This window comes from Pteropus medius, unplaced genomic scaffold (assembly GCF_902729225.1).
Source record: "Pteropus medius unplaced genomic scaffold, Ma_sr-lr_union100, whole genome shotgun sequence".
Taxonomy (NCBI): domain Eukaryota; kingdom Metazoa; phylum Chordata; class Mammalia; order Chiroptera; family Pteropodidae; genus Pteropus; species Pteropus medius.
The window spans coordinates 67,803,794-67,821,380 of record NW_024349800.1 but is presented as its reverse complement, the minus strand read 5'-3'; the positions used below and the strand labels follow the sequence as shown (position 1 = coordinate 67,821,380).

At 45.1% G+C, this 17,587-nt stretch overlaps 1 protein-coding gene across 1 annotated transcript in view; it reads right to left on the bottom strand.

Moving 5' to 3' along the window:
- TMPRSS4 (transmembrane serine protease 4) overlaps window positions 1-17,587 on the bottom strand; it is a 42,457-nt gene that overhangs the window by 16,057 nt on the left and 8,813 nt on the right. Inside the window, exons 2-5 of the mRNA XM_039888035.1 lie at window positions 9,154-9,187; window positions 5,697-5,810; window positions 2,820-2,972; window positions 1,612-1,741 (exon numbers count right to left, since the gene is read on the bottom strand). Of these exons, the coding sequence (XP_039743969.1) occupies window positions 1,612-1,741; window positions 2,820-2,972; window positions 5,697-5,810; window positions 9,154-9,187 (431 nt within the window). The remainder of the gene's footprint in view (window positions 1-1,611; window positions 1,742-2,819; window positions 2,973-5,696; window positions 5,811-9,153; window positions 9,188-17,587) is intronic.

Sequence of the window (17,587 nt, the reverse complement as noted above, 5' to 3'; positions counted from 1 at the left end):
TCTCTCCCTCTCTCTTTATCACAATGTGCCCACCTTGGCAAGTCACACTCCTTCTCTGAGTCTCTCTCAGCCTCACTTTCTCCCTCTATAAAATAATGGATGGACCAGAGTATCTCCTACTTTGAACCACCTAGGTTTTTGTGGTGCTGGGATGGGAAGGACCTCCTATCTAGTTGGAAGAAGGAAAGTAGAGAAAATTGAGACCCAAAAGAAGAGACGATGGTAGAAATGGACAGTCCCAGGAAAGTTAACCTCTGTTTACTAATTATATCCTGATGAATAATTCTGACCAGCTTTAATTTTGTAGAGCTCAAGACCAGGTGATTTCATGCTTTGGTGAGTTCCAGGAGAACAGACTCTCCAGGAGCCTGGGTACAGCTGACTCTGCAGTTGGCTGGCATGTAGTGGGGAGGAGGGGTGGCTGCAGTGAGAAGGCTGGGCTGGGGTGGCTGCTGGAGGAGGAGGGAATAGCAGTGGCAGGGCAAGCTTCCCAGCTGTCCTGGAAAATGAAGGTGGTGGAGTATCCTCTCCTGAGGGTGCTGGTTGTTGCACCCCATAGAAGGTAGAGAGCATCAGAAGTCTGACAACCAGAGAGCAGGGGACCAAATAAGTCTGCCTGGAACATTTATTGAAAAACGACCTTTAGGTTGCCTTAGGGATGGATGGGAGAGAGTTCTGTCATTGATTGATGGTGTCTTCCCAGCACTTATCATTTCTGCCTAGTGTCTGGGTGCAGTTTCTTAGAATCCTGAGGTTTGGGGCCTGCATGGGAGAGTTTATTGCACTCTGCAACTGAATGCATGGGTTCTTTTCCATTCTCTCCAGTTAAGCTCTCTAAGTGATCAACTGTCTCACCTCCCCTCAATTTACAGATGAAACCTTAGAGGAAGAGAGAATGACTCAATCTAGAAACAGAAATGCTTATAGAACTCCTGATACCCAGGAATTAGAAGATCCTGTGACAAATTCCAGCCCTCTCTCTCCCAGCTACTACCCAAGCAAGTTACTTTATCTTCTCAGAACCTATTTCTAAGATAGATATAATAACTACCATTTTGGGTTTTTCCAAGATCAAATGAATATAAATATGTAATACTAATTACCCTTATTATAATTACATACTTTTTCATCACTGAAGATCTGGAACTGCTTTTAAATATGTTGAGAGAGCTTGGATTATTGATGGAGCTCCAATAAAATCAGGTCTGTTTAAACCAAATTTTGGGGGCCAACATCATTCAAAAACAAGGAGTGAGGAGTAGGGAGTAAAGGAAAGGAGAAGATTGGAAAAGAGCTGGAACCCTGTGTGTGTGGTGGTGGTGGTGAAACATATTCTCTCACTGAAGCCTCATAATCATCCCACGAAGCTGGCATTACTTTCCCCAGTTAACTCTTGAGCAAACCAAGGCTCAGGAGATTGAAATTCATGTGGCTTTAAGTGAAAGTGCTGGGATCAAAGTAGTTCTGTTTGACACCCATACCTATATTTTCAGGAAGGAAGGGGAAAAAAAAGAAGGAAAGAGAGAAGTAGGGGGAAAGAGGAAGGAAGACAGTGAAAGGAGAGAGGTCACAGTGGTGAGGTTACAGTCTCTGGATGCTTGGGCTAGGTACCTGTCAAAGCCCATCTGCCTGCAGGCCGTCTGGGCCAGAGCTTCTGTGAAGTTGTTGAAACAGACGGAGGCCCAGTTCTTCGTGGCTGGATCCAGCACCTGAAGGGTGGATCGGTCTCTGGAGAGGCGGACTGGGAGGGGAGGAAGCTGGGTCAGCTTCAGGGGCCCATCTGGCCTAGCTCCCTCAGAATTTGTCATGAGACCAGCCAACCCCACTCTGCCCCTCCCCCCGCCCCCAGCTGAACTGGGAAGCATCACAGAACACCAACCTCAAGGGAAGCTCGTGCATTTAGCTTTGCCTGATTGAGACTCTTGTTTATGGTAGCTAGGGTGACCAAATGTCCTGAGGTCAATCTCCATTTTGACTTGTTGTCCTGACATAATTATTAATAGTTCCCCCTTTTGCTCTTTTAAGTATAAGTTTTGATGATATATTATATGGCTTCCCTACCCATGTTCCACACAGCTTACCCAGCTTGGAGAAACCTCTCAGTGAGGAACCTAGCTCCTTTCTATGTAAGGTCAGAGTGGGGAGGTTGAGTGAGAAGTACTACTGGCAATAGGGGGGCAGATGCCCATAGGCATTTGACTTCTAATAAAAAAAGAACAAATAACATAGGAAGTCACTCAGCCCTGCCCCTTCGAAGTCCCCATCACTCATGTTCTGGGCTATCTTTTCTCTTTAGAGCCCAGATAATAGGTGGATCAAATGGGACTTATCCAGTCCAAGAAAGAACGTGGGTCCTTATATTCAAAACATCTCACATTCCTTTGAAGGACCTAGCTCAATCTTGTTACACAGCATGTTCCAATAAACACTTATCTAATGAGTAGAAGAGTCAATAGCTCGTTAATGGCTTTACAGTCTCTTTTCTAGTCCCCCTGAAATAACATATTTCACAGAAATGAGGGAACCCCCCAGGTCATTCAATCTAACTCTCTGGATTACTTTCACACAGGCACAGCAGAAAGCTCAGTTATAATTTTCTGTCCCCTCTGGTCCATATTTGTTCACCAAATATTTACCGAGTGCTTGCTACATGTTAGGTACTGGGATCTAGTAGATAATACATGGTCCTGTTCTCAAGAACCTTATAATAGTGATGGAAAATGACAAGTCAGGTAGCAGATGCTACACAGTGGACCAAGAGAACCTGAGATAACTTCATTCTGTGCCCACTCTCCTGGTCCCTCAGCCCCTGGACTCACCTGCCATTGGAGGCCCGCTGAGAAACTTCTTGACACAGTGCTCCTCGTCCTCCCCCAAGGCACAGTCCTGTTGGCCATCACACACCTGCCTCCTGGGGATGAAGTGGAGTGGCTGCCCACAGAGGAAGTAGTGTTTGTCCAGGATCACCTTGCCTGGAAGAAAAAGCAAGAAGGGGCAGAGAAGGCTGAGGATCAAGCAGGCAGCCTTGGGCAGGGAGGTTGTGTTTTCCTAAAAATATGCTAGGCTTGGGAATAGGCTGATGCTGGTTCCAGGCCCAGTTCTGCCACTTAGTGGCTGGTGTGCTTGGTCCTGAGCCTCAGTTTTCTTATCTGTAAAATGGAGATAATAACACTTGTCTTATACCAAAGATGACTGAAGAGTCAAGAGAGATAATGTGTGGGGGAGAAATTTAGAAACAGCCCCCACTAGTCTCTTCCCTCAGATTCTGGCACAGTGCTTCTGATAATGGAGGAGACATGCTGGACATGGAGTCTGAAGACCTGAGAACTGGCTTTGCCACCTACTGTGTGACTTTAGATGAATCACTTCCCCTTTCTGGGGCTCAGTTTCCTCATCAGTGAGATGATGATACCACCTCTCAGGGCTGTTGAGAATATTTGGTGAGCTGGTGGTTATGATAGTGTCTCACAACTATCAAGTGCAGTTTTAGAATTAAGTGCTTTTTATCTGGGATAGAAAAACCCATTAAGAGGTTGATGTTTTGTTCTGTTGTCTTCTGCCTGTTGCCTTCAAATTCTGTTGCTCTGTGCCCTCTTAGGTGATGGGAATGAGTTTAGTGTTTTTAACTCCTTAGGGAACAGAAATTTCAATGCTTTTCCAAATTCTCTTGGCAGGAAGTGGTCCTCCTGCCTCAATGAACTCTCCCTTAAACGGAAGCTCTCCTCTGCAGTCCAGCATCACTCCCAGCTGGCCGTAAGAGTAGTAGTAATAAGTCTGATGATGCGTCTACTTATCACTGCTAAGAGCTTTTCGTGCATTGCCTCTTGTAATCCTGGCAACAACTTGAGGAGGTAGGTGTCATTATTAACTCACATTACAAATCAGGAAACTGAGGTTAGAGAGCTAGGGTTTATTTCCCAAGGACACATAGTACTTATGTGGTAGAGCCCAATTTCAATCAGGGTCTGTTTAGCTCTAAAGCACCTTGCTGTCTCTCCACACCTTCCCTAGGGGGCTCAAGATGTCACCCTCTGGCTCCGATGCTCCTGGTTTGAGTGAAGCAAGGGAGAAGGAGCAGGTCACATATTTCTGAGACCTTCAGAGTTTGGTTCGTGCTTAGGAGTCAGGGTAAAAGGCAAGGTCACTCCAGCCTCCCGGGATGAAGCCAGGGCACAGTGTCACCAGTTGGGACCCCAGAAGCCAAAAAGATGAGGGAGCCTACTTCAGGCTGGAGGCTCAGGTTACCTCTTCTGGTTGTCAAACCTTGGGGTCTTAGGCCATGAAAGCCACGCAAGGAGGGCCCAACTCTAAATTATGCACTAGTACCTACCCTGGCCGCCCTGGATGAATTTGGATCTTATTCTCTCACCACTGTGGTAGGGCATACGCTTAGAGAAAGCAAGCTCATCTTAATATTAGGCTGAACAAAACAGGCTTAGGGTGTCAAATCTGCTGATGCTGCTGCAAACCCAACACCACTTTGGACCAGCCAAGGTCAAAAAGAAATTATTTGGGGTTATTTGCCTCATACCTCTGCAAGGCTCTCAGGGATCTGAGTGGTGTTTGTGTTATGGATCTGCATTTCCACTGCCACAGGTGGACATGAACTTACTCAATCTGGGGCCTGGGGGCCTGTCCAATCCCTCTCCAATTGCCATTCTCTTTGAGACTAAGTGCTCAAGAGGAGAATGAAGGGTTGATCTCTGAGTGTCCTCCAATGAGGTGGTGGCTGTTGCTGGTGGAAATACCACCATTGGTACAAGTGCAGACTCTTCAAAGGCCCATTTTGGTGGGTTAGCAAATGCGTGGCCTTGGTTATACTTTCTCATGCTTCATGATGGCCCACACTTTTGCACAACCTGGTTTTTATCCAGATACTTTATACACATTATCTCATGGGTTCTCTGATGTCTCTCTGAGGGAAGTGAGACATTTTATAAGTGAGAAGACTGAGGTTAAGAGAGATTGAGGAACTTACTCAAGGTCACAGAATGCCCTACTCCCTGTGTGAAAGCTGCTGTCAGTAGCCTGCTGTGACTATGGGGGAGATGAAGGCAAGGACTTGATCACAGAATGTGGGCGCTAAAAGGGAGGAATTGTGGGAATGCCTGTTCATTCAGTTTATTCTTCTTTGTCATAGAATGGCCCGCCCATGATCACACTAGGTCCCAGGCACTGGCCATGATGAAGGGTTTTAGCTAAAACTGGGGTGGAGTGCTGTCTGCCTGGGTGGTCTTCCCTGATGCCTCCTCTTTTTATCCCCTTCCTATGAGCAGAAATGCTCCCTGCTCTTTCAGCCAGTAGGGCTGCTCAGATCCACTCAGCTCCCAGTCTACAGACATGGGACGAGGAGGCAGAGAGTGTGCCTGCCCGTGCAAATTGTCTGTGGGGTTTGTAACATGTGCAACTGTGTTCTCTCTATAAAAAAAATGATCTGGGATAGAAGCCATCTGGTAAAACTGAAATTTCTGTTCCCTAAGGAGTTAAAAACACTAAACTTAGTTTCCTCAGTTTCCTTTCACTCTTAGAGGAAGTTTCCCTTCAAAGTAGGAGGTGGATACATGTGGATACAAAGCATTATGCAGAACACCAGCCTATGATTCTGATGGGGTAAAAGGGTGGAGGATGAGGGTATGCTCTGAGGGGAGCTGCCATTTACTGTATGGGTGAGGGTGGGGGTGGGGGCTGCCACTTACCAACGACAGCAATGATGACAATGATTGCCAGGCTCAGCAGTGCTGCGATGATGGGGACTCCCGCCTTTTTGAAGGTCTCCAGGGAAGTTCGGGGTTTGCGCAAGGGCGTGACATCTGTGAAGTGGAGGGGAAGAGCTTATGGTCAGCACCTGGAGACCTAGCCTGCTAAGGCTCACAGTCTCCCTGCCCTCTGACTCCCAGAGCTGAGCTGCAGAAATGCTTTGGGGAGAGTTTTCATTAGCTTCATCAGCAATGGTTATCCCACCTCCTGTCACTTACCCAGGAGTATCCATTTCATAAGGGCCCTTCAACTGAACTTCCAAACCATGCCATATTCCCCTTTTTGTGCCTTAGTCTGTGCTAGGATGTTTCACCTTGTCCAGTCTGACCTGCGTCTGCCCTGGGAGAGGCACATACCCATTCATTTTACAATCATGTATCCTCTTTCCTGACTTATCTTTTGATTAAACTATAAGCTTGAAGAGGGCACAGGATTCCCTCATAGTATGTACTTAGTAGAGGCTTAATAAATACCTATGAATGAATGCATCCTAATGGCCCTCATCTCTAATTCAATTCAACAAATAACGTGTCTTTAGAATGGTCCTTGTCTTTAAGGAGATTACAATTTGGGGGAAGAGGTAAACAGGGACACAGTTACCAGTACTGCTAGACACCATCAAAGCCCTTAAATGGGCCCATGTAGGTAGAGATAGGAGAGGAGCTTGGCCAGCTGACAAAGGCCTGGGTGTGGGGACTGTGAGCTCCTGGTGTGAGCTCCTGTCATACCAGATTGGTGACAGCATGTTGTGGAGGCAGCACTGGCAAAGTCAGTGATGCAGAGCCTTGAATACCATCCTAGGGGTTTGGACTTTATCTTGAAGGCAATGAGGAGATATGGGAAGCTTTGAGCAGCAGAGACATGTAATCATGTTAATACTTAGCTGGATACATCTTTCATCAGTGAGGAGAACAATTGGAACAAATGAATGTAGGGCTCTGGATACCAGGCAGGAGCCTATTGATGCCTAAATCAGAGGTAATAATAACTATATTGTCTATTTTATATGGTACATGGGCAAGGCTTTGAAAAAGTTAAATGCTCAGCAAGCAGATTCTTCTTCATCCCCTCTCCTTGCAAGCAATAAGCTGGGGAGGGGGCTGCCATGGGGATTTTTCTGGGGTAAACTAACACAGGAGTCACTGGAGCCCTGAGAATCTCTAGAAAGCAATAAGCTGCTCTCCTCTCTCTCACTTCCACATGGCTTACTCGCTTCTTTCAAAATATACTTCATATGTCACCTTCTTAGTGGGGGCTTCCTTTTTAAAGTTCAATCTTCCAACATTTCCTATCTTCCTTCCCTGTTTTTTTTCCAAAGCACTTATTCACCTCTAATGTAGTCTATATTTTACCTATTTTGTATCTTTTCTGTCTCCTCCCACTCTCACCTGAAATAAAGACTCCATGAAGATAGGAATTTTTATCTGTTTTGTTCACTGCTCAGTCTCTGGTGATAGAAAAATGCCTGGCTCATAGTTGGCATTCAGCAAATATGTGTTGAATGGATAAATGAACTGCTCTTTGCTTTTTCTTTTAAGCACATACCTTCCATCTTTCTTGCAGGTCTTATTTTATTCTGCCTTGAATGATGATGGCTAGTTATGTCTATATTTCTTTCCTCAGCTCTTCAAAAGCAGAGAATGGCGCCCTTCTGGGGCCTGGTGCCCAATAAGTGCTGATATCATTGAATCTGTTGCCAGGAAAAGTGTAGGAAGCTTTGTGTTTCCTCAAAAGGGAGAGTTTGAAACTCAGACACAAAGCTCAGGCTCTGGGGATGTGGGCTCGTATACTTCCTCTTATTATTAGGACCTGGCACAAAGCAGGTTATGAATAATGTTAGAAGATATTGTTTTTAAAGTTCTAGCAGTCAGTGTTCAGAACTGTCCTCTTTCCTGTAGCCATGGACATGGTGACATTTCGTTCATTCACTTATACATGATTTGTTTATTGAGCCCCTACCTCTGAGGACACAAAGTTGGCTCATTTTCTCAGAGATAAATAACCTATTGGGAGTCCTTTGATAAGTTCCAATGCCTCTGCCTCTGACATTCTCAAGGAGAATGTCATCATAAAGGGAAGGGTTTTCTTGGTTTATTGTCTCATACTTGGTTTAAGTTAATGAGCCCAATGAGCTATAACTAACCTCCCTGCTTGCCACTGTTTTTACCTCTAGCTGGTCATACCCACTGCTGCTGGACAAAGCTTTCATCTTGTCACTTTTCTACCTGAGAACCTTCAAGAGCTCCCCATGACTTCCATATCTGGACCATACTCTGCTCTGGGCTTTCAAAGCCAGTGTAATTTAGCTCCACTCTCCTCACTAAGTGGACTTCTCACTGCTAGTCCTTGCCAATCCCCATTTCTACACCGGCAGGTATAGTCCTGGTCTTACACAGCCCATATTCGTTCTTATCTCTGAATCTTTGCTCCTGCCCTTCCCTTCACCACTGAGGCCCTCATCTCTTCCTTCTGTTAATGATACTTTATTCCTATAGGGCTTTTGTCAAAGCTTGCCTGACCCATGACGTTGCCCCTGATCACGTGGCACTGACCTCCCCATCCTGAGCGCCCTTCGCCTCTGGCACTGCTAGTAAACTTAACTTGTTTTTGGTTTGGCAGTTCTCAGGCTTACTCAAGTTGGGGAGCACTTGGACATCTGGTGTGCTTTGGAGACAGCATGGTCTACTTATATGTGAAATTCTAAGTTTAGATGACATTGTTTCACTTCCTGAAGATTACATTGTTTGTGATCACTATGAATTTGCAAACTTGAAATAAATAAGCTGTCTAAGTAATTGATTATTTCCTTATTGACCTGTCATTGTTTTGCTGATCTGGCAGCCTATCAGGAGTGGGTATCAATGGTTTAAGAAAATGATAAAAAACCCTATCAACTTATTTTCCTCCTGTAAGTCAGGCAAACACTGCCATTTTCTATTCTACCAGTAAAAGCACTTTGTCCAGCTTGTTCCTTGACAGCATGCTCAGAATGTAAACTCTAAGAGGGCAGAGTCTTATTTGCTGTCTTATTTTCTGCTGTAGTCCAGCGTCCAGCCTAGAGCCTGGCACATGGAAAGCACTCACAGTGCTGTTGAGTGAATGAGAGAACGAGTAATTGAGTGAATAAATTGGAGAATCACTGCTCCTGGGCTTTTAGGTTTGTTGTTCTTATTTCCCCAGAGACCATGTCTCCTACTTCTAGAATGAATCCTGGATCTTAGAGTTGCTTAATAAGTGTTTGTTGAATGATGGATAGATGGGTGTATGGATGACTCCCACAGCATTTAGCCTTGGTGGTGGTAGTGAGGGCCACGCAAGAGGGATTTAGTATCTACTTGGTAACTGATCTAAACTCAGAGACTGAGGTAGACAAAGGAGAGCCAGACCTGAACTTACCAAGGCTGTTCAGGGGTTGATCACTATCCGGATCCTGTAATTGAAAGAAAAACAGTCAGTGAGTTGAGGGAGGGAACCTCTCAGGTTGAGGCTAACAACCCAAGGGAGGCTCTTAGTTCTTGTCTATATTCCCTTCTTCCTGCTGAATCTAAGTAGGAGAGTTTCTGTGATATCTAAGTAATTGGTTCAAAATGTAAAATTCAGTTATACCTCTATGTGACCTGGTACAACTAATTTACTAATTGTAGCAAATAATTAGCAGTCGTAGAAATGATTGGTTGCTGAGTGATTGTTTGTGTTGCTGAGTTTCTTGAGATGATTCTGCTCTACTGTCTGTTTTGTCAATCATTTGTCCACTTATACAGATGTTGTAGTTCTGTAAACACTTGAACAGACACTCCACAAAAGGGGATAATCCAGCACCCATATAAGCGCCAAAAGATGTTCAACATCATTATTCATCAAGCAAATGCAAATTCAAACCACAATGAGCTACTTCTGCATAGAAACCAGAATGGCTAAAATTAAAAAGGTTGACAATATTAAGTATTGATGAGAATGTGGGGCAACTGGAATTCTCATACATTACTGGTAGTAGTGTAAATTGATGCAAATACTTTGGAAAATCTTTTGGCTGAATTTACTACAGCTAAACATATGCTTATTCTATTATTCCATGGCCCAGCAATTATAGCCAAGAGAAACAAGTGCATATGTCTAGCAAAAAACCTGTACGTGAAAGTGTATAGTGCTTTATTTTCATAGCCAAAATTTGGAAAAAAACAAAAGTCAATCAATGGTGGAGTAGATAAATAACTGTGCTATATTCATAAAATGGAATATAATTCAGCAATGGATAAGAACAAACTAATGCTAAGTGCAATGACACATGGATGAATCTTAGACATAATAATAAAAGAAAGAAACTAGACACAAAAGAGCATTCTCTATATGATTTCATTTATATGAAGTTTAAAAGGTCAAGTTAATCTATAGTGATAGAAGTCAGAATACTGGTACCACTGGAGAGGTGAGGGAAGTTATTAAAAGAAGCATAAGGGAGCCTTCTGGAATGTTGGAAAACTTTCAGGTCGCGATCTAAGTATTGACTACATGAGAGTATATAGGTGTAAAAATTCATAGAGTAGTATGTTTTAGATTTGAGTACTTTACCTAATGTATGTTACACCTAATAAAACTGACAAACAAAAATACAAAACCAGAGCATGATAGTATTTCTGTGAGTGTAGTTTTAAGTCACCATCGACACATATACACAAATACACACAGGCTCTGTTCTTCCGCTTAGTCGCACCACTTCCTGTGTGCACTCAGCACACACACAGCCACACAGGGACACACACAAAGGCTTGCACACAGAGTACACGCATCCCCTTTTTGCAAGGCAAAGGTTAAGGGGGAGGGTGCTGCCAATATTCATGCTCTCTGAGCCCCTCCCTTGCCCTTGTGCCTTCCAGAAACTGCTCTTCTTTCTTCCTTTTCTCTGTCTGGAATCTCCAGGCTGAGGGAGCAGCTCATCTGCCCAAGCTCTAGATCTCCATCCAGGGAGTTGCTGGTCGTCATGCTGAGGTTCTGACTGCTCCAGTGATGGGTGGAGGAACCAAGAGACCTTGAACATTTCCGGCTGGGAATTTTTCTCGTCCCATTTGGAAGGGAGAAGCTTTCTTCTAACACCTGGGTGGGCACCCCAGATTAGATATGAAATTAAATATTAGTCCTGGATGTTGCCTTCTCCCATGGCTGAGCACAGGAGACACAGTCATTGGGAGAAGGAGCTCTTTCCTTTCTTCCCAAACTCTGTAGTCTGCTAGAGGGATGTGCCAGACTTTGCCTTTTGTTGACAATAGGCAATGGGTGGTTGGGGGATGTAGCAGAGACAGCCAGGCTCTGGAGTCTGCAGGGGTGAGTTGAAATTCAGGCTCTGCTTCCTGTTAAGTGTGAGTCTTTAAGTAAGATACTTAATCTCTCTGAGTTTCAGGTTTACCCTCTGTAAAGTGGAGAAAATACACCTACTTCCAAGTGCTCTTGTGAGGATGAAATGAGACATCTGGTGGACAGTACCTGCTCACACATTAGAGCCCCCTTTCCTGTGCCCTTCCATCCTGTGTTCTTACAACATTGGTACAGGATTTTATTACAGCACTCTTCCGTCAAGGTCCCTGTTTCTTATTGCCTTTGTGCTCTCAGTGTTTTGCATTGGGCTTATACTTAGTAAAGACCCAATAACTGACTGTTAAGTGAAACTGAACTCTGGGCTCTGCACTGTGGTTCATTCCGAGCCATTTCTCCTCCACCATCACCAGGACCTGCATAGGGAATGATTTCCAGGATAAAGATGAGAATGAATTGGACATCTCTGCCTTGTTATGGCTACAGAGTCAGGTGAAAAAAATACCAAAAGTAATCTACACATGATTGGCACATAACAGTTTACAAAGTCCTTTGTCTAAGTCAAATTAAAGGGTGAATAAGATTGATATCAATTGTCTGATAACCAGTATAGATAGCATTACATAATTAAGTACTAAATTCAACAAACATTTGTTGAGAGTCTGCGTTGTACCAGGCACTGCTCTAGGAGCTGTAGATTCAAAGACAAATAAGACAAATAATTGCAGCAGAATGGGAGATGTGCCTAAACAAGACAGATAAGGCCCTGCCCTCACCTCAAATGAGGCAGGGGGTGGAGGTTGAGGGGAACAGTGGGAGGATAAGCCATGCAAAGATGAAAAGATCAGAGAGTGGTGGCTGCTATGCTGAGAGTCAGGGGTGGGGGTGATAAGAAACAGTGGCTGGCTGGATATTTAGAATGTAAGGTCTAGAGAAGGGGTCAGGGGAGGACCTCTGGGCTGAGACGGAAAGTCTCAGGCAGGTAGGCCAGCAAGCAGGCAGCAGCAAGCTTGCTGTTGGACAAACAGAATAGAGATCCACATGGCTGGAGTAAGGTGAGGATAAGAGGAGGGAGAAAGAGGCTGGTGATAGAAAGGTTCAGTGTGTGGATAGATAAAGGCAATAGGCCTCGCCAATGGATCGGATTCTCTTTGGTTTTTAGTGAGCAGGTAAGATGTTTGCCGAGATGTGGAAGGCTATAGGAGGGGCAGATTGGAGGGATAGTAATAACATCCATTTAGTGGCCCTTCCCCTGTTAATTCATTCTTTTTCACTGAGTCTACCTGCATATGCATGCATGCATTAGTTGAAGTAGGTAGGGCAAGTCTCTCATTTATTATTAATGCAACAAAGATTGACTATCTGCCTTTGAATATGCTAGAAGAAGAGACACAGAGGGAACAAAAGAGGCTTACAGTCTCCACTTTCTGGAGCTTTGAATTCCTCATTGTTGAACTGAAGTGACCTCAGTATTCCTTTGGCTAATATGTTTTCAATTGCTCTCCACTGAATAGTGGTTATATAGAAAAAATTCTATGCCTTTTTGAAAACAAAAGAGAAAGAGAAAAAAAAACAAAACTAAATTGAAACTGCAGGATAGAAACACATGGACTATGGCTACCTTGGTAATTACTACATCCCTGGAGTCTCCTTCAGTATCTGGCACAGAGTGGATATTAAACAAATATTTGCCAAATGAAAGAGTTAAGGAAAACATCTTAGTTTCAGGGTTCAGTCCTAGGCCAGCCTTGAAGACACAGACTATGGTATATTCACTCAATGGAACATTATGCTGTAGTCAAAACAAATGAAGTATGGTGCCATGAAATAATATAGATGGCATTAACAATTCAATATTAAAGGAAAAATTAAGTCCCAAAAGATTGCACAGAAGACAGAATCTTTTTTTTTAGAAAAAAACAAGGAAATAACATGAAATTTGGGATAATGCTGACTCCAGCAGGGGATTTCTAGAATAGTCTGGCCTATGAAAGATATACAGTCAAGATTTGCCAAATTATTAAACAGAGACTTGCCCACTTACCTCAGCAGGGGATCTCATGGTTAAGTCCTAGCTTTCATTTTGAGTGGTAGGTTTATGGAGGCTTATTACATTGTTAAAACTATCTAACTAGCTGGTGAGTTGCAAGGGGGCCATGCATGGACCAATAGTGAAAAATGTCATGAATCAGTGCCATGCGCCTGAAGGTCAAATTGAAAATAAAAAAGCAACTGCCTGGAGTTAGAGGAGTCAAACTCTTGTCTTCCCCTTTGCTCCGACTTTCATGCTGCCCCACTTTTTCCATTTAGTAGCCCTTTCTTTGGCTTTTCTTGAAGTTTTTCTAGCAAACATCTCTGACACAGAGAGATCAGAGATGATGGGTTGCTAAATTTCTGGGAAGGGGACTTGCTGAAAATTACAGGTATCAAGGATGATCAACAGGGAGGTACGGGTACATTTTAGGTCTATGAGCAGCAATCGGGAGACACTAGTGTCAATGACTTTCCTGAGCAGAATAGAGATAGGGACACATAGCAGCTGCATGGCCTCTCAGCCCAGAATCAATCTTGAGCTGGGGATAAGAGAGAACAGTGCTGAGAGATATGGGTATCAGATAAGACTCAGGGATCTGGTCAGCCCCCATCACTGTGGTGAGTCCTGCCCTGGTCACAGGATACAAAGCTGAAAGTGTCTCTGGACACCATCCCAGGAAACTCCCTTGTTTTCCAATGAGAGAATAGGCCAGACAGGGGAAATGTCTTGCCCTGGAGTTGATAGAAGGGGGCTGAGAGGCCACCAAAAACCAACTGTGCTACCTTCTGCTTTGCTGGAGGCATCTCCAGTTTGACTCAGGCCCTGGCCATACCTGCCATGGTGTAGGCCCAGCCCAGACCATGAAGAGGCATCGGCCTTTTCCTTTGCATTGGGGCCACTGGCTGGGTCAGGCCTGTCTGTTCTGTTGATTCAGTCTGCTGCACAGACCTGACTCATGAGTCCAGCCCAACTGGTGTTCGACCTATGGCTCATCTGGGGATGAAGCTCCTGCTGTCAGAAGTACAATGGAAGGCCAGGAATGCCCAAGCCGTCAGAGCCCAGAAGGGCCTGAACTAGAGGAGGTGGGCGGTGGGGTGTGGTGGAGTTAGATGGCTGAAAAGCACCTGCCAATTGCTTGATTAGCTCAGAGAATTGTCTTCTCTGTTTCTTAGTTGGTCACTGGTAGCAGAAAGACATTAATCCAAGACCCAAATATGGAGGCAGAACAGTTAATTACTGCAGGTGGGTATTGTTATATGGCTTACAGCATCATTCATAAACGCTATCTCAATTAATTCTCAGAATGACTCTGAGAAATTATCCCCAACTTACAGAAGAGAAAGCCAAGGCTCATGTAGATTAAGTGGCCACTATGGCCTCAGAGAAAGTAAGTAACAGATCCAGCTCTTGGGGCCATGCTTTTGGACTCAGTGGATTGTTGTCTTCACTTCTCCAGTTTCAGGGCCCTATTTGGGTAAGTCTCACAAGCTGGTGCTGGTCCTTTTGATTCTCTACTCTCCTGCAATGAAGCCTAGTTGCATATAATTAGCATGCCATCAATGTGCAGAGATGACTCTCAGCTTCTCCCTAGCTCTTCCTCTGTCTGAAGGCAAACCCACCTCTGCTTGGTTCTTGGCTCTGCCAAGTCATCCATGAACAAGGATAAGAAGACCACTCTCCCAGAGTGTACTGGGAAAGGGCCTACTGCAGTGCTTGGCACTGAGTAAGGGCTTTATTGATATAAGCATCCCTTCTTTTTCCTCTTCCACTAGGTTTGCACCTTTCTCTCATGTTTTTTTTTCCTTTATTTACCAATTATCCTCAGCCCTTGGTGTTTTGGATCCCAAAGAGACTCCTGGTTGAACTTAACTCAGTTCCAACCTTCCAGCTCAGAGATGAGAAGCCCAGACACATGGCAGTTCTTGTTTTTAAATGGGGGTGAGGATTAAGTGTTTTGCAGAAAAAACACAAAGATCCAGCCTGGGGAGTATGAGTTCTCATCTTGCCTAGTCTTCTGACTTGCTGTGTAGCCTTGGGCACACCCCTTAAGCTCTCTGAACCTCAAGGTCACTTAGGGTAATTGGGAAGTCTCTTTCAGAGTTGGCAAACAGATAAAAGGGTTAAAAACCACACAATGAAATGGGTGTGTTCCATGAGGCTAATAATGAGGTGAAGAAGAGGCAGCAGCTCACAGAGTCCAAAGGAACAGAGAGCCTAGCCAGCTCATTTGCCTGCTGTTCTCGTCAAGCAGGCTGCCCCTGGGGCCTTATTTTCTCTCTTCCTCACTACAATGTTGACTCTGCATTTTCTTGTTCTGGAATGAAGTTGGTAGGGGCAGAGCTGAGGTGACTGGGATGTAGGAGAAAGAGAGAAAAGCAGAGGCACATAAAAGGGGTTTTCTGGTCCTGGTTCAGTATGTGGCAGCTTCAGGTTCCCATGGAGGCTAAAGCTCTGGCTTTCCACGGTCTCCCAGGGAAAACTTGGAGCCAGGGATGCTGCTGTTGCTAGGTGATGAAATAAACAGGTCCTTTGTGGCTCTGGCAGATGGCAGCTAGGCCAGTGATACAGCAGCAGGGAAAACCCAGGGGAGAGGGTGGGGAAAGTTCTGGGTGAGCCAGGAGACCCAGAGGCTGCTCACAGTCAGCTCACATAGTGGAGCTCAGCCACTGGCTGGCTCAGGTGCTCAGGGAGCTACTCTGAGGAAGCCTCACACTGCTCTCTGACCCTTGAACCTGCATCCCACCCCCAACCTGACAGCAGGAGGCTGTGTCCTCTCCACCCGCACCTGGGATAGGGCAGTTTCATGTCTTTGCCAGGCTGGACCAATATCCTCTCTCTTGGGTGCTTCAGCCATGACAGGTAAGGTGAGGAGAGGAGACATGAGGGCTGGGTGATCATGAGTCAGGAGAGGAGGGAGTGAGTTTCCTGAGATGAGCCTGGCTCTGGTGCAGCAGTCCTTTGTGCCTAGAAGGTTCTCCAGAATGACAAATCTTCCTGTCTTTCAAGTAGTTTCTGAATTGTTTCCATCTCTAAACAGATTCTCCCGCCCCCCAACACTTGTGCCAGGCACAGGGGGTCATCCAAGCTCTCACATAAAGGACCTCAGAAAACATTCTCGCTCTCTCTGCCTGGTGTTTAGGTGTCCTATAACAGCACATTTTCCTTAAAGACTAAACTCAGCCTTGGTTGCTACATTAGAAACCATTTTGCCTTGTTCTAAGCCACATAGGTGCTGACTTGTTGGCAATTTGAGCTGAGCACCTTGGTCCCCTCTCAGCACATAATGGCTCCAGGGCAGAGCCTGGGGCAGACAGGAGGTGTCAAGTAGCCTGCTATTATCTTGCTGCCAACCTGCTGCCCAGCTACCTTCATTTAAGAATTAGGCTTTGTGTTCCAGCATAGCTCTCAACTCCAGGTAGGGCGGTGGGAGAGGGTAAAGGTGTAACTATCCCTGTTTCACAAATGGGGAAAATGAAGAACAGAGCCATAATGCTATCTGTCACCAGGTCACATGTCAAGACAGCGTGAAGGGCAGGAGTGAAGTACATGCCTGCTGGGTTAGGAAGACCTGGTTCCTCAGTGGAGGGCTCTTGTCTCCAGATGATGCTGTCCCTCTGGGGTCCTCCTTCTCTTGGTCCCAGGGAGGCACTAAGAGTTGGGAACTCTGCAGCCTTTCTGAGTTCCCAACAATTTTACTTTGCTCAGCTTTCTTTATTTCTCAGGGTGGTGGGTCAGTCTTCCTTCCCTTCCTAGGAAGGTCCAATGGGAAGGAAGGTGCCCTATCTTTGCACACCTGAAGGCAATGCCTGAGTGGTGGCTTAAGGGGACATGACACTGAGACTGACTCTTAGGGGTTTGCCTTTGGGAAGGGCTGATGGATCTTAAAGCTTGGAGGGTTCTCTAAACATTGCAATTTATCTGAACTGAGGAACTGCCATCCATGATGCAGTCTAATGTTTGTAAAAGAATCCCACGCAATTTATACCACCTTTGAAAGATCATACTTCCTTTCGCTTTTCTTGAATTGTCATTTAAACTTTAAAGAAGAGGGGTGTGGTGGGAGGGAAGAGGGATTTGGTGTTTTAAAGTCTGACTCTACTATTTACCTGCTGAGCAACCTTGGGCAAATCACTTAATACCTCCTAGACTCAGTTTCTGCCTTTAGAAGTGAGTATGATAAAACTGTGATAAAACTAGAGAGTGGGAAAGATTGTGTCAGATGCTCCACTTGTTATTTATGACATGCCTTTTCAAGCCCACAGGAATGCCACCTGGTTCACTCATGATTTTACAGACTTGCTCTTGATCCTCCTTGGTTGGTCTTTGGGGTTTAGGGGGTCTCAGCTGCTCTGGTTAGAGGTTGTCCCTGTCCGTGCTGCTCTTGAGCTCTGAGTCAGGAGCACTGGCCTGAATCCAGCTCTGCGCCTTACTAGCCATGTGCTCCTGGGCAAGTTTCTTAGTTTTTCTGAGTCTCTGTTTCCTCATCTA